The 26,482-nt window shown below is 42.0% G+C and overlaps 1 protein-coding gene across 4 annotated transcripts in view; it reads left to right on the forward strand.

Annotated features, from left to right (window-relative positions):
• Positions 1-26,482, forward strand: part of adarb2 (adenosine deaminase RNA specific B2 (inactive)) — a 159,087-nt gene that overhangs the window by 87,337 nt on the left and 45,268 nt on the right. For 2 of the 4 annotated variants that reach the window (XM_053858334.1, XM_053858336.1), the window contains exons 2-3: positions 16,101-16,187; positions 18,313-19,265. In XM_053858334.1, the coding sequence (XP_053714309.1) occupies positions 16,101-16,187; positions 18,313-19,265 (1,040 nt within the window). Of the gene's footprint in view, positions 1-16,096; positions 16,188-18,312; positions 19,266-26,482 lie in introns of all 4 variants that reach the window. The other 2 variants (XM_053858333.1, XM_053858335.1) reach the window with 1 other exon arrangement.

The following is a 26,482-nucleotide window of genomic DNA, read 5'->3' on the forward strand; positions in this document are numbered from 1 at the left end:
TCTGGATGACTAATCGTCATCATTATTACATAGAAACTGTCAGTAATTCCACCAGAAATACAGGTTTTATCTCCAATAAACGTCCACAGGAAGAGTAGGTTCCGTCTTGGGAATCATAAATACAAATGTAAATAACAGGAGGCCAGCAGGAGTTGTGGGGGATTTTCTGTCGAAATGGGCCGGCTAAATGGTGGGGGGGCCACATAGATCAGCCGGCGTCAGGAGTACAGACACCTACTGCTTCTTATCTCCACATGCAGGCCCACACTCTCAGATTGATAGGCAGATAGTCGTCCTGACAGGGAGATGAACAGCCGAGCAGGTAAGAAGGTTTACCCAGCGTGTGAGTTCTATTCAGGCAGCAGGAAATTCTAAATAAAAAAGAAATATTTTAAATCCAGATAGGTGAACATACATGCCTAAACAGATACAGGTTTGTTTCTCCTTCTTCTCCCAAAATGCAATGTTTATGTCTGTAAAAAAAATGGGACATGAACCAGGCGTATAAATTAGTCAGAACAGAGCCTTATACCGCCACAGGCCACGATTTCAACACCCCAGCATCCGTGAGACAATCTACAATATTTTTTTTTTCAACTCTTGCTTCAATATTCCACAGTTTGTCCTCTGGTAATTGTTTTTGAAATTATCGTAATACTGTTGTGTAATTTTCCTTTTAATACAACTTTTTTCATTTTCTTTTTTTCTGCTGAACGCATTATTTTTTAAATTCTTTTATTGTTTTTTGTTTTCTTTTTAATCGTCATTGCCACTTTTTTGTTCTTGCAAATAATTATTTTTCTCACTTCTTATTTGACTTGTCCTTCTCATGCTTTATTACCTCCACCAAGAAAGATTGGATTTTGCCATCGTCTTTCTGCTTCCGCAGTAATACGAAAGGTTCTGAACTTATTGGGATGAGATATTCTGGCAATGAATCAGTTCTGGCAGTGTTCAGTAGTTCCAACTGGTTCTAGGAAGCTTTCAGAATTGTATTAGGGTTTCTAGATTATGGACATGGTAGAGTCTTGAGCTGAACTGACCCACACAGTGGGCTTATGGTTGAGATCCATTTTACATGGTGAGGGAACAGAATTCTTGAATCATGGAAGGTATTTCATAGATTGGGTACGTGCTCTTGTAGTGTTAAGTCACAGAGGACGGTTTCCAACCATGTGTTGCGTTAAGGCGTGAGTTAAACATCATTTTCGGTGGATAGACTTGCCTCCCCCACAGGAGTCTGGGACCTTATAAAGGTGAATTTGCTTTCTGCATTATGTTGGAATCACAGCTTCCTCTGGATTCAGCGCATTTGTTTTCTCGAGCGAAGGACTACTGAAGAACAAAACTGTTTCACCCAAAAATAATTTATTCCCTGACAGAGGAGTCTAATGTATACGCAGAGCAACTTTGCATAGCTTAGCCTTAGCTCAAGTGGTAGAGAGTGACAAAGACTATGTCTGGCCATGACCCTTTCATTTTCTTTCTCTCTTCATGCACACAGTATCGCATTGCTTTCCAAGTCTGCGGATGACAACAAACTTTATTAGTACCTTTATAGTTTCAATATAAATGTGAGTGATACAGTATTTTAAGACTTTTTTATGATTAATTTGGTGACAAATATTATAAAGCAGACTCTTGCAAATCGTAAACTTACCCAAAGTTATCGATGCTCATCCTTGATTCTCATGAATCATTATCTTTCATTGGTCTGACATGTTTATTCACACAATTCATCGTACACAAGTGAATATATGAGGATGGATATATATGATTAACCATTCATATTCCATTAATTATTAGACACCAAATGACAAAAACAGAAGAGATTTCTTGCAAATAATATACAGAAACACGTTCAAACAATCTGTGAAAACTTTTGGAGGTATCTCAAAAATGGCATGAGTAGTTTAGTTTAAGTCATTGTCAAGAAAAGCTTGGCCAATATGATCATAACAAGACCAATAGGCAACTGGTGTTGGGGATCCATGTTCCTGCCGTTGCATCTCCTGGCATGAGACATCAAGAGAATCGAGCTCCTGCTTGCACTTTGTCGAAAATTTTAGAAACATTGCCCTTGTTTTTTTTTTTTTTTTAAACTGTCTGGAACCCAAGCACTGTATACTCTTTACAAAAAGTATGGTGCTCTTTCTGCAAACTTGACACTTGAGTCGAGACCAGAGTGGAGTGCTCTCCTCCATGCGACCGCAATCTCCGCGCGAGTGTAAACAGACAGAAGCTTGTATTAACGTCAGAGAGCATTTAGAGCACACGGCCATGTTGGCTACCACTGCCAGACTCTATTTGTTTCCACCTATCAGAGTCTACTAGAGCAACGCTAAGCTTTTGTTCCGTTTCAAGGACTTGTCTGTTTTGGGTCATGCACCAGAAGCCTAATTCCTCTCCTCGCCAGACAGCAGATAACATTTCTGATCCTGTTATTTACTGGCTGGAACCATGTTTGACATTCCCCATGAGCTTTATTTTCTCTTCGGAATCAGGTTGGACCGTTTTGTTCACTAGAGGGGATCACCTTTTTATTCCAGGTGGAAGAATGACATGTCAGCAAGCATTTAAAGTGTTGGTTCACTGATTGATTTGACAGTAGCATTCTGCCCTTTTCACTGTGTTCCAGCACTGTCCAGATGCTATTGTATTACGGCGCATCACCAGTGACTAACTATTGTTGTTTTATCAACTTGACAACCATCCAAATGTGATGCCTTGTATTGCAGGAGAAAAAAACCTATATTTCAGGTATTTGTCTGGTATTTTTCTGTTTTCACCCCGGACTAAATCGAGTTCACCACTGCTTTAACATTGTCAAAATACCAAGCCGATTGGCTAAAACAAGCACATAATTTTCTTGTATGATCATAACTAAAGAGCATAAATCTGAACGTCAGCGTTCTTAACAAAAGCTCAGGCTGGGATCAGTAACAACTATATTCCCTGTGATAAGCCTTCATGATAAAGTATTGTCAGATAACGACAAGTGTTTTTTTCAGGCACATTTGTTCATATTTTTTTCTGTTAAATTGAGTTAAAGTCACTCATGGAGTTCTCTCTAATTGGTAGCAGCTGGTGTTACCTGCTGCTGACAACATTTGTCATTTTAATTGGTGAAGGCAGCGACCGCGAAGCTGCAACCTGAATCTTTCCTCTGCTGCTTTGTGCTAATGGCGATAAGATTCTGAGTTTGCACAGTGCGACCAAATATTGTTCCACATTTGCACGCCGAGTGTGTTCATTACGCAGCAACTGACAATGAAAGTTTGAAATTGTTGGTTTAATACAAATATAATGTTTGTGATTTCAGCATGAAGTCTCTGTAACGTATCGGCGGGAATCATGGACGATGGGCAAATGTGATGGAAGTGGACCACATTAGTTTCTGTTGTTGGATGATACTGTAGGACAGCCATGTTGAATTGACATGAAGCAAAATGAACTCTGTGGCGCTCATGAGCACATTTTTTTTTGCTGTTTTTCCTGCCTAACTTGATGGAGAAAATCATCAAAGAACTGAAGTTGGTATTTTTCCTCTCCTCCATACACTCTTTGTTTTCCAAATTCACATGAAGGAAAATGCATCCTCACCTTCCTAAGATTTTTGCAAAACCGTTTCCAGAAATAGCACTCACGCTTCAAAAATTGGACTTGAGTGGCAACTCCAGTCTCCCTTTGTGGAGTCAGGTGTACACTCCAAACGTTAGAGGAGTGGTGAATGCATCACAAATGAAGCCTCCGGTGTGCCGATTTACATTCCCCCATCTCTGTAATGACCCCTGTCTTAAACACGTTTGCTCATCATTCATTCAGTCACAGCTGAGAGGAGGAGGCAGAGCTGGGTGGTGGATCGTATCCTTGCCAGCACTGAACGGTGAAGCATTTTTAAGTAGTTTTGGTACAACTTTCCCCATGAAATGATGCTTCCCGAATAGTTTTTAACTTTATCTTGAGATGTGAGTTAAAATTGGTGGAGCATTAAAAGGATTAAAAGTGATTTTCAAATTGCTTTCAATGATTCACATTTTCTTTTTACACCATGCAAGTCCATGGATGTGGATACATTAAAGCATATCTTGCATAGCGTGCGCGTTGCTTGTCTGTTCGCCTGCTGTCAGTGGAGTCTCAGATCTGGGGACTATATTGGATTCTTGTTTGACGCCATTAAAAGGCAACCTGTGGCGGGTTGACAGACTCATGTGACGCCGGCACCAAATCCAGCATACAGGAAAAACCTTTTACTGCATCCGAATGACAATATTGCTACTCTCCATTATTAAGTGCAGTCCTCTCTCATTGGTGATATAGATCTCTCACTATACTGTATGTACTGAAGGATCTATCTATCTATCTATCTCTATATATATATATATATATATATATATATATATATATATATATATATATATATATATATAGATCCTTCAGTACACACATGAGATTGAGATTGAGTCGGAACATGACTAGGAGTGTGACTAAAATTTTACCCCATACAAACAAAATTCTATGACAGAGGGATTAGTTTAATGTTGCTGCAATGAATCATCGGTTCCTTAATAACTCGACTCAGGAATATCGTATTGTCGTAAAATATGCATTGCTGGATAGGTGGTGTCTGGTCAAATATAATGATGTATGAGAAACTTTTCGGACACGCTGACTTGGTATCAAGTCAGCATGTGGAACCTTGTTGTGTTTTCAACGTCTCTGTCACTATTGTTTTGGTTTCTACTGTGGCAGTGTCAGAAGCACAAGCGAGTCAGAGTGTGCAGAGATGTTTGTAGCCTCATGTTTCATGCTTAATTTTCCTCCGTCTCTCGGAGGATCGTAGTTAAGTTTGGGAGCATTTGCCCGATATTACATAACAGGAAGTTCTGTATGTATTAATTGCATATTGTTTAAGAGACTTGTTCATGCATTTATAAAAGAAAACAGTAACAAAATATACACTTTGTCTTCCCTAGTGCATACGCACTCTGGGATTTTGCATAATTTAAAGTGGTAACTTATTCATAAAGTTCTGTGAGCTTCCTGTAGTTTTGTTGATCACCAAGTCACAATGTTCCACCAACTAAAATAACTATTCCGCCATCCTCACTGCGCTCTCTCATTGAAGCCTCCCATTTCCACAGGAGCCTTTTCAGTTACCGCTCCCACATGTCCCTCTTAACAGCACTTCACTCTGGTCCTCATACAATTACCTATAAATTGGATAATATTTTAAGGGTCCTGTGACTGGATTGGGCTAAATACAAGCCCAGGAAATAGAAGAGGCCTTTTATTTTTCGTAACGCAGATGGATATCTCCGACATATTGAGTGCTCTGAAAAGTCCCCTCGCTGTCACCATCTCCTCGTCTTCGTTCTTGCAACATTAATGTCATTCTTAAGTAGCAAAGGAAGGAGCCTGTTTTTCCTCCACCTGAAAAATTGATTCCGTGCATCCATCCAGCCCTTTATATTTACCCTGGAGACTAGCTTTTTACCCCTTGTACACCTTCCTGCTCTTCTTATCGTTGTTTCTCTCATATTGTTTTTTTCTCTGTTTGGATTCAATAAGCCATCCATTACTACGCATCTGTGGACAGTTTATCTTCAACCAGTGTGACTAATCTCACGTCTGTTCTTGACTACTGTATCCTTGCGCAGGTTTTATTTCGCTACTGACATAAAAGGTTGTTTTTTTTTTTTTTTGTCCACCTGCCACCCACGCCCCCGTCACTTTCTTTTCGTCTCACATTCCCTGCAACGGTCAGATGAATGCAGTCCCTCCTGGCTAACCATCCAGTCCCACAAGAATCTTCTGACTAGCCATGTTCTTCAAACATCATGCTGCAACCAAAGCATGGCAGGATGACAGATAGTCCCTTCAATATATAGTGACAAACAAATTAGTGCAAAGATGCTTCTCGCTGCATACCAGATGTGATGGGCTCTGTGGTACGGAACAGCCGATGAAAAACTGTCCACATCCCATCTGTGCTTCGCCGGAACCATTCGTGCAGCAATTTGTGCCCAACAAAGTAGTGCAAACAGCCCACCTGATTATATGTGTCATGATGTGAGGTAGCTGTTGAGGGAGATCACGTGTAAGCTCGTTTTGCTGGTCGGCAATATTTACCAGCCGAGGCGAGGACGATGGTACACATGTGAGACATTTAAAGATGGCAAATCTGTTTTTGATTGAGTAAAAAGTTGCATCACTGGCGCTGAGATTGCCTTTGTTTAAATTGTCAGTGTGTGAAACTTCGTGAAACCTTTTTTTTCTTTGCATTAGGAAAGGGTTCCAGTTTAATACAGTAGAATGTATCTGTATCAACTTTTCCAAACCTGCCGATGATTTGGTTTAACAATCTCTTGTTTATGGCAAACATTAAGCACTTGTGTCTTTGTAGGTCACAATATCAAGTTTGTAGACTGTAGTAGTCTGTAGACTACTAGTAAATTCAATTGTGAACCAAACATACAGTGTTTAAAGCAGGGTTCTCCCTGGGATCTTCACCCAGGCATCGTGGGTGGGAACACAGGAGTGCATATACTTCATGGCCCTCCTTAAGGTCCTACCTTAAAAGGCGGGTCCTTAGTGACTGACGATGAGGGAGCATTGATATTGGAGTCATACGTCACAATGCAAAAAAAACTGACCCTGTAAAGGGTTGTGAATAAAAAAAATGGACTGATGTATCTTCCAGCAAAGACGTAAGTTGCTGCATTTCAACATTTACTGTAACAAAAAAAAAAAATGGTGATGTCATAGTACTAAATGACACATTGATTTGAGGGGCATTTTCGCTGTTTATGAGTCGAGATGTTCTCGCTGTCCCTCAGGTAGTATGTTTGTTCTCATTCTGACCAACATAAAAGTTCATATCGAGGATGAGTCTTTGAAAAAGACTCCTTGACTGAGCTTGAGTGGTTTTCTGCTAAACCTGCAGTCGAGGTCGAGTCGCTGTGAAATGTGGCTGCATAGGTAGAGTAGACTCCTGCGGCCACTGTCTTGAACTCAAACCTATTCCACTCAGTCTCTGTAGTGCGGTCCTTAGGAAAAGCTCCACTGTCTCACACTCCAAAAGGCACATCTTCATCTTTCAACATGGTAGTTATCCAGTTATCCATGGCTAAAGTTGCTCTGTGAAGACCATCAGGCATGACATATCGAATCCCATAATCCTCTGCAGGCTACATGAATGTTAATTACACAAAAGAATTACATATTGTAATTACAGTATCTAATGAATTATGTACTTCATGGATTACATAAATAGCTTTATCAGAACTGTAGGCAAAGTATATATGAGACCATAAAAAACTTGTTCAGGCCTGGTATTTGGCAAATGTGAAATATCTTGCATGGCAGAGTGCCAACTGATGGATTGTATGACCATATTTAATATAGTTGCTTTTGACCAGACAGACCTTGGACTTTGAAAATGTGAGTGGGAGTCTGTGAGTTAAGATTACGAATGCAGACGTGCTGTTTTGTTGGAAGTAAGTTGGAAATCTAGCCATATACTGTTTGGGAAGTTACAGTGGCTTTGCTTGTGTTCGGTTTTCCCTCTTCACCAAGAGTGTATTCTACTGGTGATGGACCGGAGATTACACAGCAATGTACTCTAGTCCTTCACCACTAGAATATGTTGGTCTCTAATGAAGTGGGAATCCCTTTTTATTTCTTCAGTATTTTAAGGAGTATGTCTCCCTCCAGGTTCCAGACTTGTGTCTTGTGGTGTCACACCTTCATTTTAGCGTCTACACGCCTCAGGATTGGAGATGTGTTGTTTAAACACCCACTTAAATGTCATCATTCTAATCCACCTGTCCCTTTGCCCTTTAAATACTGACGTTTCAGTTGTGCTAGATCTACCTTCATAAAGTTGAAAAGAAGAGTAATGAAGCCTCTCATGGCAGAGAGTGGCAGCAGCAGTGTGTCAGGAGGACGCGTTGCTCTCTGACAGAAAGCTGGATAACAGCGGGAGAGAGATGAGCGGAAACACACTGAGAGGCAGCGACGTTCCTGACCTGCTTACTGTTATTACGCCGCTGACTTATCTTCCTTGCTCTGCCATGTAAATACATTCCAGTTCTTGTTATCAAACGAGCGAAGCGACAAACCCCATCCAGGTTTGAGTTCTCGGCTTGTAAATGAGTCATTCTCATGGATGACAGCACGCATTAATATTCTGTTTAGCAGGGAAGCAAGTGCGCATTAAATCTGCTATTTATCTGCTGGTAATCGTGGTCTGTGCCCAACTTCGGAAGAAATGTCATATCTGTTTGCTCTTAATTGCCTAAAGGTATTCAGAGAAAGAAGATGTTTTACATATTTTTATTGCGGCGCCATCCGCTATTCTTCCGGGCCATGTGCCGCTTATACCAAAAATGAAATGCTTCTGAGCTTCTGACTTCTCTCCGGAAAGCTTTGTTATCCTTCAAAACCAACCGCATTGTTCAGACAGCGCTTATAGTCGTGCAAAAAGCTTTTGCAGTCAAACTCAACACGACCCAGAGGCGGCATATTTTTTATTGAAGGTGCAGCACGCCGAAAATTAAAGAAACATGCTGTGAAAAGTCTTTTTCTGGTTCAAAAATATACTTGTGTACTGAACAGGCAAGCGGGATGACATTAAAAAGCTTTTATCAGGGAACTGTTCTCAATTCTCACTGAGAAAAAAGTACTTTGAGAGAGACGTGATGGAGATGAGGCAGACTAGACCTTTGTAGCTTTGCACGGCTGAGTTCACTGAGGTTTTTTTTTTTTTATTTTTGTAACAGATTATTGGGACTTAATATCTCAAAAGACCACCAGGAGCTACGACCATCTTACTGTGCCTTTTCTCTTAACCCTCACATCACTGGAATGTTCACCAGCTATTACATACAAGATACAGTCGGAATACTTCTACTTACGATTGGTCGTGTCCAATAGTTTTGTAACCCAGAAAGTGGAAGATCTGCGTGTGAAATTCAGAGTTGTAGAGTTGCAAGGGTGAAAATTGCTAATAGGATCAAAGCAGAAACCTTGGGAGAACCAGTCTAATTAAATGTGGTCTGGAAGTCGACTGTATAAACTTTGCACTGCAACCAACACATTCTTACTTCTAAGGCGTATCATATCGCTAAGTTGACGTCCAAGGGTGACACAGAAGTCGGCCTGTTGATACATTAGCGTTTCAATGTCATCAAGTCTTTACCCATCCTGTGGCATTGCCTGAGTCAGTGGGCTGTACTTCACCTGAACGGTAGTTTGAGTAATATCAGTGTTCGAGCACCTTGAGTTTCTGACGTGGAATACAATTTCATGTCACTTGCTGTATACAGTACCTCATGTAGGGCTGGGTATCGTTCTTTTGTGGCACTGACCAAAATATTTTGGTACTAGCGAGTATCAAGCATTCGAGCCATTCCACACGCTTGCAAGGATGGACACGTGGAGTTGCTCTTGAGCGAAACGGACCAGTGTGCGACTAATGCAAAGACTAAACTATGGTCAGGAGTAGAAATTGCAAAAAGGATAACAGTATGACATCTGCAAAAAACATATTCCTCAATGTAAGTTTATTTTAAATCAATCAGCAAAGCAGGTACCACAAGGAGATCAATAATAGTACAGGAACTTCAACCGGACCACAGTAGCTTATAGAGGACACATAGCAAATCCCATACTACGATGGATTCATGAACCTATTGAGATAAATATTTCTAAAAGTTGCTTCAAGTTCTTTAATATCCACCACCTTCACTTGTAATTTTACTTCTCTATAAAGCTAAAGCAGTGTCAAGTTACTTCACATATCTGAAGATTACATTCTACAAATATTTTCAATATATTCATATATACATTTATATCAAAAAATATGTCTTGTTCAGTAACCGGTATCAAAGTGAAGTATTTGTACTGGTATTGACAGTTTTGGATCGATACCCAGCCATAATCTTGTGACATGATGCTCACCCAATGCACTATGCATACCATCACCAGTAACATCACTAGTTACATACCTACGGTCCAGTGATGGTCCGCGCCTCTTCATCCTTGCCCCAACCATTCTTCAAGAAACATCTCAGAAACATTTGATTCAATTCTGTTCATCGACATGCTGCTGACTTCTGTGTCAACAAGGGCCAGAAAGGTTAGCCTCACAGCAACAGTTGGTTAAATAAACAAGTGTTCTCGCCTGAAGTTCCTCAAACTCCGAACATTCTGTAGACGGAGTTACACATTCAAATGCAGATTCACCTCATCGTGTGTTTGATGCGTCATCACAGCATAACAGACAGTGGAACGCTCAGCGACTGACAGTCCAGCATGTGACATGCTTTACCGACGGTTGCTAAGTGGTGGTGAGACATGAAGCTGCCTCTCATTTAGAGGCTTTAGTGCTTCTCAGTCTGGGTCTTGCAGGGAAATTAAGAAGACAAGCAGCGGAGAGAGGGTGGGAGAATGATTTCCCCGAGCGCCTGTTTCAATAGTGTCTCCCTTCACTCAGCTGACCCACTCGTTACGCCGAGCCACGGGGAAATCTGATTGGGCTCATTACCCTCTCCTCAGAACCGATACTGAGAAGGAGAAAGATTCTCATTGTGAATGAACACCGTCGGTATCAGAGTGTGTGTGGCCACCTGCCCAGACTCTCCCTATCTGACCCGTCTCCCCCCGCGAATTTGCACAGTGGAGACAAATGAGTGGCGTCTTCTCTGCCTGTGTCACGCCGCAGTGAGAGACGCACGTAGTGAGCTGAGACTCGATTGGTGGGCATTGTCGCGTTTCTTCACGCTGCCGGTGTATGTGAAGGGAGGTGGAGAAGAGATACCGTGAAGGGCGCGTGAGGTTGCCGAGTCCACATCAGTGGGATTTTCTTCTCTTTGAAGTGAGCTTTTAGGAAAAGATTCTACTATTCTTTCTTCAAAGTCACCTGATTTCCAAATGAATACAATTATCTATCTATCTATCTATCTATCTATCTATCTATCTATCTATAGATATATATATATATATATATATATATATATATATATATATGTATATGTATTTAGCATGTAGCCATATAAATGTGAACCATTAAAGTTGATGCTGAGAATTGAATTCACAGTGAAAAGTACCAGTATAAATTTGCTTTTCAAATAAAGCCTGAAAACATCTGCTCACTTTCTCGGCCACAAACAACTAATTTGTGCTAATGATTGTTGCGTAACAATTGTGAGGCTGCTAGCTAAGTAGCGGCTGCCATGGCGTAGGAGAACGAAGCAGATGGGTTCTTGGTTTTACTGGTGGAGGCAGAGTCCTTTGTGTTTTATTTTTGTCTTAATGTCAGCAAACAATTCCGGAGATAGAGACGAGGAAGGCAACCACTAAGGGTTGTGGATGTGGTAAATGAGGACACAAAGAGGATCGGTGGGGAGCATGATGGAGCTGTTCAATGCATGCGTGTTGTTTAGGATGTGGTTTCTTTCAATCTGACATCCTCGACTGGACAGGTCTGCGGAACATCAATTTGTGGAGTAAATGCTCAAGTCAAACAACAGACAGTTGTCCAAAGAGGTCAGATTAAATACAGTGACTGATGATGGTCAATTTCTGTGCATGTGGAAAGATAACTGTCTGTCTGTCTGACTGTTGGATGGATTGATGGATTTCCCATCAAGTCCATATAAAAATTAACCTCCACTCTACCGCTCTGTACTTGTATAAAAAAACAAAACAAAAAAAAAAACACTTGCCTCGAGCGCACTTCCGAACCGAAAGCAATTCTGTGTGAGGATGCACCAAACATTCGGTGACCGAATATATTTGGCCGAATAGTGAAAATAAAATCTAAATCTATATATATATATATATATATATATATATATATATATATATATATATATATATATATATATATATATATATATATATATATATATATATAATTGACTGTAGTCTGGTGTGAGACCTCTGCTGTACTGGTCGGTGAGCATAGAAAACCTCGTACACAATATGTACTTTTCAACACTAGCTCAAATAGGAACACTCAAAAGGCACTTTTACTGTACTTTCCAGTTTCCAGTTGTTTTAGTGACATTTTACTTCTTGTACCACCTGAGCTTCTGATCGGCTCCAGCTTTTTAACATGCAAAACTGCAGCTAACTTACTTGTTAATGTAGCAAGTTTCTTTATACAAATACGAACCGCTCAACTTCTGTTGATAACAGCTGTGAGTGCTGCTCCGAAGGCTCATGAATATCACAACATTCTGTACCATTTGAAGGACGCCCACTGAGCGCCACCTTTAAATATGACATCAGCTCACCCCATGGATGTCCAGAACCCTGCACCTGGACCAGAATGTTTCCCTCTCATGCCTTTCCACTTATATCAGTACCCGCTGTAAGTATTTTGACCTTTCGGACTTCACCTTTTTTTATTTTTAATCGTAAAAGCTTGTTTTCTATTACTGATATCGTAATTGCAGCTAATGCGTGACTCTGTGCTGCATGCTAATTCCCAAGGTTGAACATATGCCGGTGCTTGTGCGTTTAAATCAATCTCGCTGCATAAAAACCCCCGACACTCTCTCGATGAAAACCCGCACAGCTGACTCATGAGTGAGGCCAGCGCGCACTTGTGTCTGCACTTACTGAACCCATCAAAAGACGATCAGAGGGTGCATTTGGCGGATGACCTCAAATCCGCAGCGGCCAACGGTTGATTCAGCACCAGCTACTGAAAACATGATATTTTCTGCTCAATTGCTTCTTTCAAGAAATGTTTCCGCTGAGCCACGGCCAACTGAAAGAGAGAATACCTGATTTTTTTTTTTTTTTTAGCCACAGGCTCCAGACTTCTGAACCATCATGATAATGAAAAGACCCCTGATGCATGAAAGAATCCGTACATTCCGCAGCCGTGACCTGTGAGGTCCGAATGGAGGCTTTCATGATGCGACTGACTGGGGTTCTATGGTGTAAATACATGTGTGATAAAAACAATAAAACAATCAGTCACAAGTTTCATAGAAATAAAGGTACACACTGAACATCTTGATAACAGCCAGGGGAAGCTGTTTTTCTGCATCTTTTTTTTTTGTCAATTATATGTTCTTGTTTGCACAAACCAACCTGGCTATCCAACTGTCACAACAGTTTACAGCAGAGTGTTCTATGGTGAGAGTGAATCGTCTCCCCAAATAGAGGAGTTGAAGCGTGACAGATCACCAGTGATCGTCGGAAATAGAGAGGCACAGATCCGACTTTTGTGGTCCCGATACCGATACCTGGCCTTTTGGCATCGCCCGATACCAGTCTGGTACCATTGTTAAAGCACTGAAAAACGATTTCATGTGACAATATGCCGTGGTGTTTCCTAAGATGCTTTATTAGCTTTATTATTGCTTTATTATTTGTTGGTGGTGTTGAACCTTGTGAGGTCACTCCCTTGTTGTCAGTACAAAGGGGGTGAAATGTTTCTACACAGCTGAGCATCTGCAATGTTATTATTCTGACAGGGCCATGTGTGACGTCAATACTAAACCTAGATTTCAAATGCTAACATTGGCTACCAGGACGGATCGGGCCGTTTTCACCAATGGCCGATCCAACTTGAAGAGGCTGGGTCTGGTCGATACCCGATACCAGGATCAGATCCCTACTCTGGAGCATCTGTATTTTAGATAACAGTAGCTGCTCATTTGTTTCTTATATAGATATAAGACATCAAAAAATGATTAACACACGCATCTGCAACAATGTGTTCAGAGGCGGAAAGAGACACAGACTGAGTGGTGTTGCAACGCTGTGCAACACCACTTTCTTATATCAGAACATGAGTCAGAAAGTGATTTAGCGGAGGGGTTCTTTTTCTTCAAGAGCCAGTTATAAGGTATAAGAAGTGAGAAGTACCACCCCTGGACACACCTGGATATTGCACTTATTGGGGGAAAAATCAGTTCTGACTGCCAGATATTGAAAGTATTTTGATAAAAAGGACAAAAACACTCCAAACATGAAAAGCATACATCAAAGGGTAATTAAAATCTAAAATTTCAAAATAGTGTTTAACCCTGTTCACAACACTTTACTTTTTTGTTCTTCTAATCACCATAATTTTCAGACTATAAGCCGCTACTTTTTTCTCATGGTGTGAACCTTGCGGCTTTTCAACAATGCTGCTAAAATATGGAATTTTACAAGCTAAAGAGCCTCATGCTGCCCAACTATTGGGTCTTGTCACTTCAAACCGATGAAATCACAGGCCTTTTATTTACCTTTGAACTTCAGACACGTGGGCGAAAACAGCACATTTTGAGCGCTTTAATGTATAATAATAATAAATAATAAAAGATTTGAGGGATTCATGATCAAAGTTCAGAACATTGCTGTGCTTGTTTCATGAGTCAGTCCCATTTTCTATGCCTTTCTACGGCCTAGACAGCACCACTTCACCCGCGGCTTATAGACCGCTGCGGCTCATGTATGAACAATATCTATTGTCCTTCATAAAGTTACTGGGTGTGACTAATATTCATGTGCACTATGTAGGATGGAATTCACAGTGCTATTTACGGCACTGATATCAGACTTATTACCGTGCGTGTCAACCTGTATGTGTCAAAAACATGAGCTGTTATTCTAATCGTGAAAGAGTTAGACATGGAGCCCTAGCTTTGTTTGTCACATAAAAATCATAACTGATCAACCATTTAAAATACTTTATTTTATATAGCACTATTAGCATGGCCAGTTTAAATGTTCTTTACTGAAATGTCAAGCTTTATATAATCACTTGTATAAGTCATTTTAAATCACAGTATGTTTTTGTTTCTGTGAAAATGCCTGTTCTTTTTGTTTACTTGGTGATACTTCCGAATAAAGGTTACAATGAAAAGCGTGGCGTATGAGTTTTGCAACACTACCCGCCTCTTGCGCTTGCGTTGTTGTACGCCTGTGATAACTGATTCGAGAGCACCTACCGCCACAGCGGCTTAAACCATATCTGAGTGCCCAGTGGGCCTCTTGACTTGGCAGACGCTGCCGAGTGGGTGGCGTGGATCTTCAGCCAAACAGGATTATCAAATAAATATACATGTTCTGCGTTCCAGTGAGAGTGTTAAAGCCCCTGAGTGTTCAGTGCAGGCTTCACTGTGTTCGCCAATTTCACGCCGATGTTCGGCCCGTCACCCTAGGAGGAACTCGACGGGCACCAATATTCACCTTGTTGCGCCTGACTGGCTATTAAGCACATCTGATTCCCCTCTTTTGTAAGTATTAAGCACTGGCCATGTTCTCACTGTAAATAGGACCTCGGGGGGCCTAAAAACAATATGGACTGATTTGAAAATGGTCTGGATAATGGCCCTGCTGGCAGAGGGAGTCATTCCGGGCTAAATTGCTGCTTGTGTTGGGCTTGGGTCTATAATTAGGTCAGAATGCAAATGTTGGTATTGTGATGTGGGTCCAGGAGGACGTGCGGCGCTGCAGCCTCAGTGCTCAGAGTGTATCCGTGTGTGTCAGAGTGACTCATGGAGCCCCTCTAGCGCTGGAGAGCTGAGAGCGCCGCGGGGCTGAGCTTGTTCACAACCTTATCAAAACACCTTTATTGCTCCGTAATGTGGCCACCAATTTATGCAGACTCCTGACCGAGTCTTCCTCACAGAGATGGCCTGCTTTGCTTTATCCGCTCTGTCAGCTTCCTTTCCTTACCTGAACCGTTCCCTTTTATCGATCATTAGCTGATGTTCGGAACAAAGAGGGGGTGTAATTAAGGAGCCTGACGGGTCTGTCAATTCAGCTCAGTGCTGCATGAAGAGCACCGGACCAAGCAATGGGCCTAATAGGGCTTCATACAGTAAACAACACGCACACCTGGACAGCAGCTCACTCGGGACACACTGTCAGCCAGTGAGCTAAACAGAAATCACCAATAGTTTTCACCGGCATCCTTGTGTGTACGCGGACTTGTGTGCTCCGTTCGCCCGCCCCGCGACGTCCATTCATGTCTTTCCGTCCTCATGTTTGGGCAGGCACCGATCAGCAGCCGTGATCGATAAAAGCATCAAAACACCTCCAGCTCTGCCCTTTTGTTGACTCCGTGTGTCTCTTGTCTCTTGCAGAGAAAGTCAGTATGCTGTCGGCATTGATCGCTCCCTTCAAGTACATCAGCCCCGGGAGCAGCAGCACAGAGGACGAGGACAGTTTAAGTAAGACACAGCTTCTGATCCGTCTCTCTAACATGGTATTGATCACAGTCGTGATTTCTCACAGCTGTCGCACATTTTTGATTCCCAATAACGCTGTTTGATTTTGTTTTTTTAGATGAAGTTTTTGCCTTGGACTTACAGACATCATTACAATAGTAGTGTTGGTCATATCAAATCACGATACGATCCTGAAAGATTACTTATATTGATGGAAAAAAACAGCCAATCAGGAAGCTATACAAAACAATTGAAGCAGTGGGGAAAGTTTTGCATTGACTGAATTGGAGACGATAAAAACACTAGTATTTAATCATGATAAGTAAACCTTGAATCTGCCACCATCCTCACACGGTCTGTCAATTCGTATTGTCTATGCACAATTTGAATTCCATGAGCAACAAACGTCAGTGTAAATATTTCTTTTGGGATTTTTTTCTATTTAAAAAATGCCGAAAACCGTCACATTCATCTCCAGCTCCATGTTGCATCTTGTGTTATCCGTTTGTTTTGATGTTTCCACTTTGTTTTAATATGTTTGATCACGTGAGATTTCATCTCAGCAATTCATTTTTCTGAGGCAAGGTCTTAGTGAGGCTGGGCACCAGACTGCATAAAGGAGGGGTCTTGTGGTTTTCGACACATCTCATTGGCCGTTTTTTTCCATCTTCAGCATATAACTAAAGTCACAGATATAACGAACTTTGATGTAAAGTAGTTTTGTATTTCCATTCAAATGTCAGTTGCTGGTAAAGCCACTGTCAACAGGAGCCACTTGAACAGCCTACTGTTAAGTACAAAATCAAGAAGTTGGTAAGTGGTACTTCGTACCTACCTACCATACCTACTTACTTATATAGTGTCTTCCATTGGTGGGCTGTAGAAGTACATCGTGAGGGCCACAAATGGCCCACTGGCCTCAAATTTGACACTCGTAGCATTAGCCAATCAGAGCCCAGATTTTTGGAGGTTCATCAAAATGGGTTCTCCCCAGGATTTAGCCTCAGCATAGAAGGTGTGTGAGCTGAGGGTCTGGGGTTGAGGAGAACAACAAAGTGCATTTCCAATGGTCTTCCTTAGTGGTCTACCTTAAAAGGTGACCGTTGACAGATGGTGATGGAGCACTCACATTCCGAGTCACATTTCACTACATACTGACAACAACAGTGTCAGTGGGGTGATTTCACACAGGGGTGACCATCTCAGTGTAGGGGGTCATATTCCAGCATAGGGGCAAAACCACTAGGGAGAACGATGATCAAGAAGAATCGAGAGGCTGATCGCGGCTTTTAAGGGCGACAATTTTGCCACTCTGATCCGCCATGTTGACCACTAACTTTAGACCCGCCCCCCAGCTGACTGACCTACTTATTTAAACTTAAGGGAAGTAGGGAAGTCGCTTTGGTTGCTGGGAACCAGTGACGACTCTAATGCCAGCAGGAGTGAACGGGAAGCGTTAGGACAGTTGTGAGCGCTGCCATGACGTATGGTTTGGAATTTAATTGTAATTGTAGTTTCTTAAGTTAAATATTTAAAGTCTTGCTTCTTGCTTCTAGCCCACGATGATGTAAGCATCTTTACCAACCACTCACTTTTTTGTTTATTCGTAGTGTGACATTCTTCTACACCACCTCTCCATTTCTAGATGTGAAGTCATACAGGGATAGAAGTATGGAAACGTCTTGCTCATCTTTTCTCACTGCGTGTGCGTCTCGTCCAATCGGCCCCCGCGTTCTAAATAGGATTGATGTTCTGCATTTGCCACAGGCAACGATGGTTTCTCACTTCATGACACAGATTCCAAACCAATTTGGAAGCAGATTACAGAATGATTTGGCAGATATTGTCCCCATTTAGAGGGGATTTGTATTTGTGTTCAAAAAAAGAAAAAAACACTTAAATGTGATGGAGCCCTGTGGTATGAAGTGGTCTCGGCGAAAAGAGATGATTTGATCATTATTATTTCATTGTGTATCAAGTGGTTCAATCGGGATATAGAGACTATCTTGATTCATTTTGTTCTGCCGAGATAAACGGGATGTCTCTGGGTAATGGCTACTTCTGCCGCTGTGGGAGTCCAGGCTTTTCAGATATGATAATATGATATTTTTTTCTGTTGCTATTTCAGGTACCAGTAGCGCAGAGGTGAAAGAAAATCGTAACATTGGTAATCTGGAGGAGCGGTGCATCGGACCTGTTGACTGCCAGTCATTATTCTGCTCTGACTCGACAAGGAGCGGGAGTTCTGGTCTGAAAAGGAAACGGCCGCTCGAGGAAGACAACAACGGCCATCTTTGCCAACTGCGCCTCATCTATAAGAAGCTATCTTGGTCCGAAGCACCCAAAAACGCTTTGGTGCAGCTGAATGAGCTGCGGCCGGGCCTGCAGTACCGTATGGTGTCACAGACAGGTCCAGTCCATGCTCCTGTTTTTTCCATTGCAGTAGAGGTTAATGGGCTCACCTTCGAGGGCACAGGTCCCACGAAAAAGAAAGCCAAGATGAGGGCGGCGGAGCTCGCTCTTAAGTCCTTCATCCAGTTCCCAAATGCTCCTCAGGCTCATGTCGCCATGGGAAACATAGCAAACCCATCGGCCGACTTCACCTCCGATCAGGCCGACTTTCCCGACACACTCTTCAAGGAGTTTGAAGCCTCGCCGTGCTCTGATGGCCTAACTCTCTGCGACTCAGCAGCAGAGAGCGAACTGTTATCCAGCGAGCTTCTCAGACACGGACGCTTACTTCGCCATACACTAGACCTGATGGTGCAGGCTCAGCACAGACTGGGTGGGATTGTTCCAGAGCCTGAAGCGGCGAAGAGCCCGGTCGCTTTGCTCAACGAGCTCCGCCCTGGCCTTCGCTACGCTTGCCTCTCCGAGCGGATCGAAGGCCGGCGACTGAGGAGTTTTGTAATGTCGGTGAGAGTGGATGGTCGGGTGTTCGAGGGCTGCGGTCGCAGCAAGAAGTTGGCAAAGACTCAGGCGGCCCAATGTGCTCTTCAAGCCCTCTTCAACATCTCGACGGCCCCTGATGGGAGGACGGGTCTCAGAACCAGCAGGAAGAGTTGTCCTCATTTACCCCAGGTGAGAGACCATACATCTTATTCCTCTACAGCAACTTCTTTTTCCAGATGTCAGTTCACTTCCTACAGTGGCCTGTAATGACCACACCAGCAGGCGTGCAGGGTCCAGCTAGCACGTAATTAAGTAGCCTCAGAGATCGGATATCTGGGAGGGGAAAGTTGCAGGGAGGTAACTGGCAGTAACGCCTTCAAACTACCTGAACAATGGCATTGAAACTTTCACTTGGGTGTATTTTTTTCACTGCTGTGATGCTGAACACCTCCTGCATCTGGTCACTGATGTTTTGAATCCCTTAAGAGCCACTTTTGAATACAGTCTGCCACAGTGTCCATGACCAGCTATACGTGTTTACTGTAGTTGAAATGAAATGGTGTTCATAGTTAATGAACAAGTACAAGTCATGAAACACAATTAGGTCTGTTTCAGCACAATTACTGGGAAATGAAGCTTTTTTGTGATGATTGAATTGTAAGTTTCATCCCTAAATTAGTTTTCCTTTGCATTAATATGTATTTGTGGAGTTGTAATAGGTAGAGATGGGTTTCCTCATGTGTAGCATCACAGGGACGGCAAACATTCATTTCATCTGTTGCCCAAAGGAGAGAGAAAAGCTAAGCGCAAATTGTCAAACAATCCACCAAACGCAATCCCGTTCTCATTTACCCAAAATATGTAACAAGCAATCAAAGCTGGCAAACTAGTTTGGGAGGAAGTTGAGCAAATTGGAGAGCCTCAAGACACTGCAGCGAGCGCTGTCTTTTGTTGTCAGCTTTGTTTCTTCTCTGAATTTCAGTGTCAAAACTGGAACTGAAAATGTTGCAACATTTGAAAAAAATGTCGGGTCAAGATAGTCTTGGAATTTGATTTGTTTTAGTGATTTAATTGTATCCTGTGTTTTGCAATGTTCTGAATGGAGCTGAAACCTTCCAGATGAACCTCCAGAAAGTCGCCAACAGTGTCTCTTCGCTATAGTATAGTATTTAGAAAAATTCATCTTAACACATTTGGAATGAGTCAAGTTATACTAACATTCTATGGTATATATATATATATATATATATATATATATATATATATATATATATATTCTCACAATGAGACTATAATTTAAGATACTGTATAACTTTTGCATTTGTGAGAGCTCTACTACACACCCAACTAAAATGAGAGTGAGGACTTTCAAAAGATTCGAAGTGATGCTCCACCCTTGTTATAAAACAAAACACGTGTGGCATTATCCTCGATAAAAGCATTTTCTAATTCACACCTGTACATCTATTACTGTTACGATTATTATTAACAGTCAAAACAATAATAATACAGATTGAATGAATGTTTATTGACTTTGCTTGTCTGCGGTCTGAAGTTACATATAAACTTGAAAAAAAAAAAAGATATTTTTCTCTGCCCTGCTGCAGTTCTGATAACATTTCTTGGTATCAAACTGGAATATTTTCTCATTTAAAGTTTAAAGTTCAAGACAATGGCAAGTATTTCTAAGGCGTCTCAGAACAAACCTTGAAACACTGAGCTGAAAAAATGAAAGAAGAAAGTCAGTTATGTTCATAAATACACTGCACGCATCCTCAGTGTCCTTCACCCAAAGTTGACTTCTATTGACATGAGCCATATTGTGTTGTTGCACATCCCACTGGGTTTCTGTCATATTAACACTCTCTCCCTTCCTTGAAGAAATACTCTGGCGAGTGTCCTTCCCCAGAGCATGACAGCAACCCAGCTATCCTGCACGTTTGCCTGGGAGAAACTTTTTCTCTTTCTCTCCACTGCCACGCCGTCTAAAGGGATTTTAAGAGGATTTGCTGCACCCGTTTAGTTCCAGAAAGCACTCGCTTGTGGAATTTCTTGAAAGTCTGGCTGCGAGACTCGAAGGCGTTTTATTTTCAGTGGTGTGGGAGAAGTGTGTGCGGATGCTCGCGAGCATGGGCACGAACACACACTGTAGGTTTCTGTGGTGCCGCTTGTTGACTAAAATCCCAGAATCTTACTCATTCTTTCTATTCTCACTTGAGTCCATCTTCATGCCAAGTCTTGACTGCAAGAGCGGTGTTTGACTACGCTGCAGATGTGATGTGTAATATGTGGGTGGTTGCCAGCTGTAGCTGGGGGGTAATGGAGGCGTGATGGTACTCTGCCAAATTATGTTTGCCACTGCGGTCTGTTCTGCTTCCTCAGAGCTCCCGCTGGCTGTACCTGTTGCTCAGTGGAGAACAGTGATCGGTTTACTTCCCAGTGTACCGCAGCTGAGATCTGACTCTTCTTTTCTGTTCAATACCAGAAGGCAATCCCCCTCAAGTGAGTGGGCACCAGGTTATAAGGATCAGTATTTGAATAATGAGTTATATAAACAGCACTTCTATGATCAGCGCTTTCAAATATAATCCAAAAGGAAAAGGTTATTGTGATGTTGAAGAAGAAGTAGAAGCGCACATCATATTCAGAAAAGGTGAAGGAGAACTGATTACATTTGTTTTGAAGGTACAGACACCGCTGGCGCTATTCCTTCTCCTCTTGATTTCAAGCCTGGAAAAAAAAAAAGATGTACGGCCCCAACAAGTCAGGGTCAGCTTTTCACAGATGTAGCTGGGGGCCGCGGGAAGACTGGCTTTTGTAAAGATAAAATGGAAGGCCGAGGTCACTACATTGAAGCTTCAATTGGAGTCGTACGGTGTTAACACTGCCAATCATAGTTTTAGTTAGAGGTGAAAGAGAGAGTTCAGCCTCGACATCAGAAGGACTGGAGTTGCTATATAGTAGCGTGAGGATGAGTTGGTTTCGTTTTGGAGGTCATTTTGTATTGGTGAGAACTGGGTGTGGAGTTCATGCTTGACCATTGGGTTTATGTGAAAGTGGGCTTCCTCCTACTGACCAACTGGGTTGTGTTCTGGCTCGTGAATGAACAGTCACATTTTCTTTCAATTCTTTCATATTTTTTCTTCTCTGTAATGATTGAAAAGAAAAGAAAATCCATCAGTTTTGTGCAGCTGGACCTCTTACATTTCAACTCATAGCGCAGGGTGAAGATGGAGCTGATGTCATCATCAGCCAGAAAACCAGCATTTTCCACCTGCTACACTTAGGTTGGTTAAGGTAAGTTGAGCGAAGTGTTGCAAATATGGCAGTAATTCGTGGAAGGTTTCGTTGAATCCAACTGGTTGGATTACACGGAAAGGATAGAGCCGACTGCGTTGAGGTTTTGTTGTGGTTGTGCTGTGTCTCCAACCATGCTCCATCAATATACAGTGGATGCTCCCTCCATCTCGTCATATTGTCCACCAATATGCTTACAAATGCCTGGCAAAAGACTTGTTCACATCCATTTTTCACCACTGAACAGGTGAGTTGTTTACTTGCTCTGTGAGAGTCGCGTTCAGGTTTGAATGTATGGCCTTGAATGAAAGACTGGTCTTGAGTACTAGTACACTAGATTTATGTTTAGTATGGGATGTTCTGTGTAGCATAAGTATCACTCCACAACCTACCTGGTAGCTAGGTGCAGGAGAATATTGACACTTGACTGTAACACAAACATTCTCCAGTTCTTTTGAGAAGAAATTGCCGAGTCAGCAGAGCAGTGAGAGGGTACACTAGCAGACCCTGGGTTTTCCCCTTCTGCCATTTGGCCATATTCAGAACAGCTCTCTGGCCACAGCTGATAGACTGTAACAGTGGCCACATGCTTCGAGTTTAATGATGTTTCTTTTCTTTTTGTGAACTCAATATCCTCTGAATAGCTGCAGGGAATTTCATTACTACTCTAATAAACCTTCAGTGGGAGGAGAGTTGCTTTTTTTCCAATCGAAGGTCAAATATAAATGTCACCGGACCAAACAAAACATTCATTTGTCAATTCTTCTCTCTGACTCACAGCTGAAGCTCTCATTCTCTCTCTCTCTCAGTCTCCACGTCCTCATGGATTCCAGCGTTTTGAAGGAAAAGCAGCCTCTTTTTGTTGTGTGAACTGCCTGGCGTTTTCTGTTTGAAGCCATTATTCAAATTCTCCTCTGGTCATTAACAAAGAACGCCAAGTGTCCCTCTTGTGCTCAGAGGAGTTATTTGTGATCAGAATGAGGCACTTTGCGTTTTGGTACAAACTGTTAAACAATCTCTACATGAGGTGTCGGTTGTTTTTTTTTTTTCCATTTTATTACGGACCCTTCAAAGACGACTCGGAAAACGTTTGTCATACCTGGAAATCAGGTTTTTAACCATTATTTCACCCACAACATAAGAACGTTTTCTGAGTGCCAGGGCTCAGAATCATTCATCAAGCCACAGGGCATGAATATTTAGCAGTGTGTGTGAGTGATCCTGGTCAAGATGTCCACTCTTTCTCTGATCCCTGATGGTCGTAAACCTTATCTCTTCTTAAGAAATCCTCCTGTTTTGAACGGCATTTCATTGCCACTGGCTATTGCAGAACCCTGTGTGAGGCCGATGGCTTGACAGTCTGTTTTGATGGATAGAATGTGTATTTTGTATTATTGCTAATGCTTTTGCAATGACTCAATCGACTATTGAAGCTTTTGTTTCCTGACAGTGACTTGAACACAACCTGTCTCTGTAGTTCCCTCCATCTATTTACAAGTAGTGAGACATGTTTATTCATTAATCTGTCGGGATTGTGAACTTTTTGTTTAGCTTCTTGACTGTGATGTTGGTGTATTTCCAGCGAGCGATATGAAGTGAAGGTGAAACCGAGACTATATTGCATTTTTCACTTCATCTCTGGTTTATATATTTGAGTCCCTGATGCTCTGAGAGGAGAGAGGTATGTGAAGCAGATTCATTATCTGTGTTGAGAGAACCACCAAGCACAAATACATTCTCATCTGCCCTTTTCGTCTTCTGATCTTGGCATTAAGTCTTCAAGGACTTTTTTTCCTTTCAATTTTCAGCTTTATTTATCATGCCAAGAATTGTAGTAGCATTTTACAATCGCGTGATCTTAGATTCTTGCGGTAGTCCACTTTATTCACGATTCATACTGCATCAAATTGAATTCCTGTAGCTATAGCTATGTCTAGCAGCACAGTAGTCACTGTACGAGGGCTTTGTCCATATCATTCTGCCCTAGTACGATATTTCAACAGCTTTTATACATCATGTTCTGTAACTGCAGTTTAAGAATATTAGTTTTTGGTCAGTATTAATACTAATACTAATCCTGTTTTTGAGTGAACCTTTGGTAAAAAACTAGTCAGCCTTAACAAGGCTATTAAGGGTTATAAATATTGTCTATTGTCTGACTCTAAAGTACCTTTGGTTTATCTGATGGACTAGAAACCTGCGATGTGTGAAATGCTATTCCCATCAAGCCATGTATTGTTTAATGGAAGTAGTATTAAAGTGATTTTGTTTTCGGCTTGGCCGAGATGCGAGGTACTGTATATTGATGAAAGTGGCATGTAGGATTAATGCTTGACTGCTTTTTACGACACACTTCATCACATATGCAACTTTTTAATGCTGCATATTTCATTGTTCTATTATGACATGAGGTTAAAGCAAGGCATTGTTGTACTCGATAAGCTGAAGAGCCCTCCTGAAACAGTGATCTCACTTTCAGAGGTCAGTAGGTGGCACTCTTGGTTTAAAAATGATTCATTGAAATATTGTTTAAATGTCTTTGGAGCAGAGAGTGCCATCTGCTGGGCTCTCAAAATGAGGACGCTGTATTATGAAGCCTCACCAGTCCATCACTTCTCTACGCCACGTTCCTGAATAAAGGTTTTGAAATGTGATGTAAAATAATTTGGCAGGTACCATGAACTCAAATGCATTATATTGTAGCGTGGTCCAAGAAGCATGCAGCTCAAGTAGCTTGACGACCATTTATTCCCACTTGAACCAGTGAACAGAGCGAGAGTCATTTGCATTACATTACCTAAATAACCCTTCAAATTACCTAACTACGACAACACTTTCCTATTGCTTTACCTAAATTAAACACTAATATTTACACCACAAGCTCACTACCCACAGTCCTTTGCGACACAGTTCACCAAGGTCGCTACAATATACTTTTTAAATTAAAAGCTGACATCAGTCATCATCATCACAGTCCTGCAGTGTTTATTCATGTTACTAGAATCATTTATGCAATAATAAACATGTTTGCTACACCATACACGCGGTGGTGTTCGTTCAAAGTCACTTGTGGTTGTTCTTTAATTCAACACAGGTCCCATTAAAGGAGGCACAGGGACGTAAGAAAGTCTTCCAGCGATCCTGACAACCATTTTAGCAAGTGGAATGATTACTCCGCTGCTCGGACCGTGTTTGGCCAATGAATCTCCCACAGCAGTCTCTAGCAGTGAGGAGGTTTGGTGCGGCCCAGGACGCATGTTGGAGGGCAGGCACCTCCACGGTTGGGCCAGCCGCAGGGGGGGCTCGGTTTTCTGCCGAAAAGGGAAGTATTTTCATCGCTGCCTTGAAATGATTCTGAAGCATTTCTGTATTTATAGTTTGGAGTGGTGTCATTAGTGGCCGCATCAGCTGGGATTAAATGTGACAAAGTGATTTGATTTAGTTATCTGTGAATGTGACGCGTCTCAAGCAGGGAGGGATACAGTCTGGTCAAGTGGAGTCATTTCTCAGCTTCCAGCGCGGCAAATTGAATATGATTCCAGACACGTGAAGGTGACCGCTGTCAGCCGCTCAGCCTCTGGCAGATTGTTTTCTTTGTCTAATCTCTCCCACTTCTAATCCGTCTCAATATAAACAGCTGTGACAGGCCGATCATTAATTAATATTGCCACAACAAATTAGTGACGGCGATCGCCCGGCCCAGCCCTGAGTCTGAGGGAGAGATGTAACAGTACGAGAGAGAGGGCGCCGCGTGAACGCCGCCTCGGAGAGCGGCTGATTAGCAGCTTTGGAGACGTGCTAGTCTCGCAGCTTCAGAGTGAAGACAGTGATGGCCACACTTACACAGGAACTGACAACAACTGTGCGCTGAGCATCAGCTGTGAATGACAACATCGCGGCTGCACAGGAACCACAGACGGTGCGACTCCTACATGGAAATCGTAATTACTATATAGTTATGGTTTTCATGTTAATAGAATAAATGAGTTCCATTACATCACACGTCTGCTGCAGTCCTGATCATGGTAGGCACAAGCCAGGTGCATATTTAACACTGAGTCTACTTCTGTCTGTGAAGCAGTTGAGTGCGACAGTAAAATACATTGTTT

Source organism: Synchiropus splendidus, chromosome 3 (assembly GCF_027744825.2).
Source record: "Synchiropus splendidus isolate RoL2022-P1 chromosome 3, RoL_Sspl_1.0, whole genome shotgun sequence".
NCBI lineage: Eukaryota > Metazoa > Chordata > Actinopteri > Syngnathiformes > Callionymidae > Synchiropus > Synchiropus splendidus.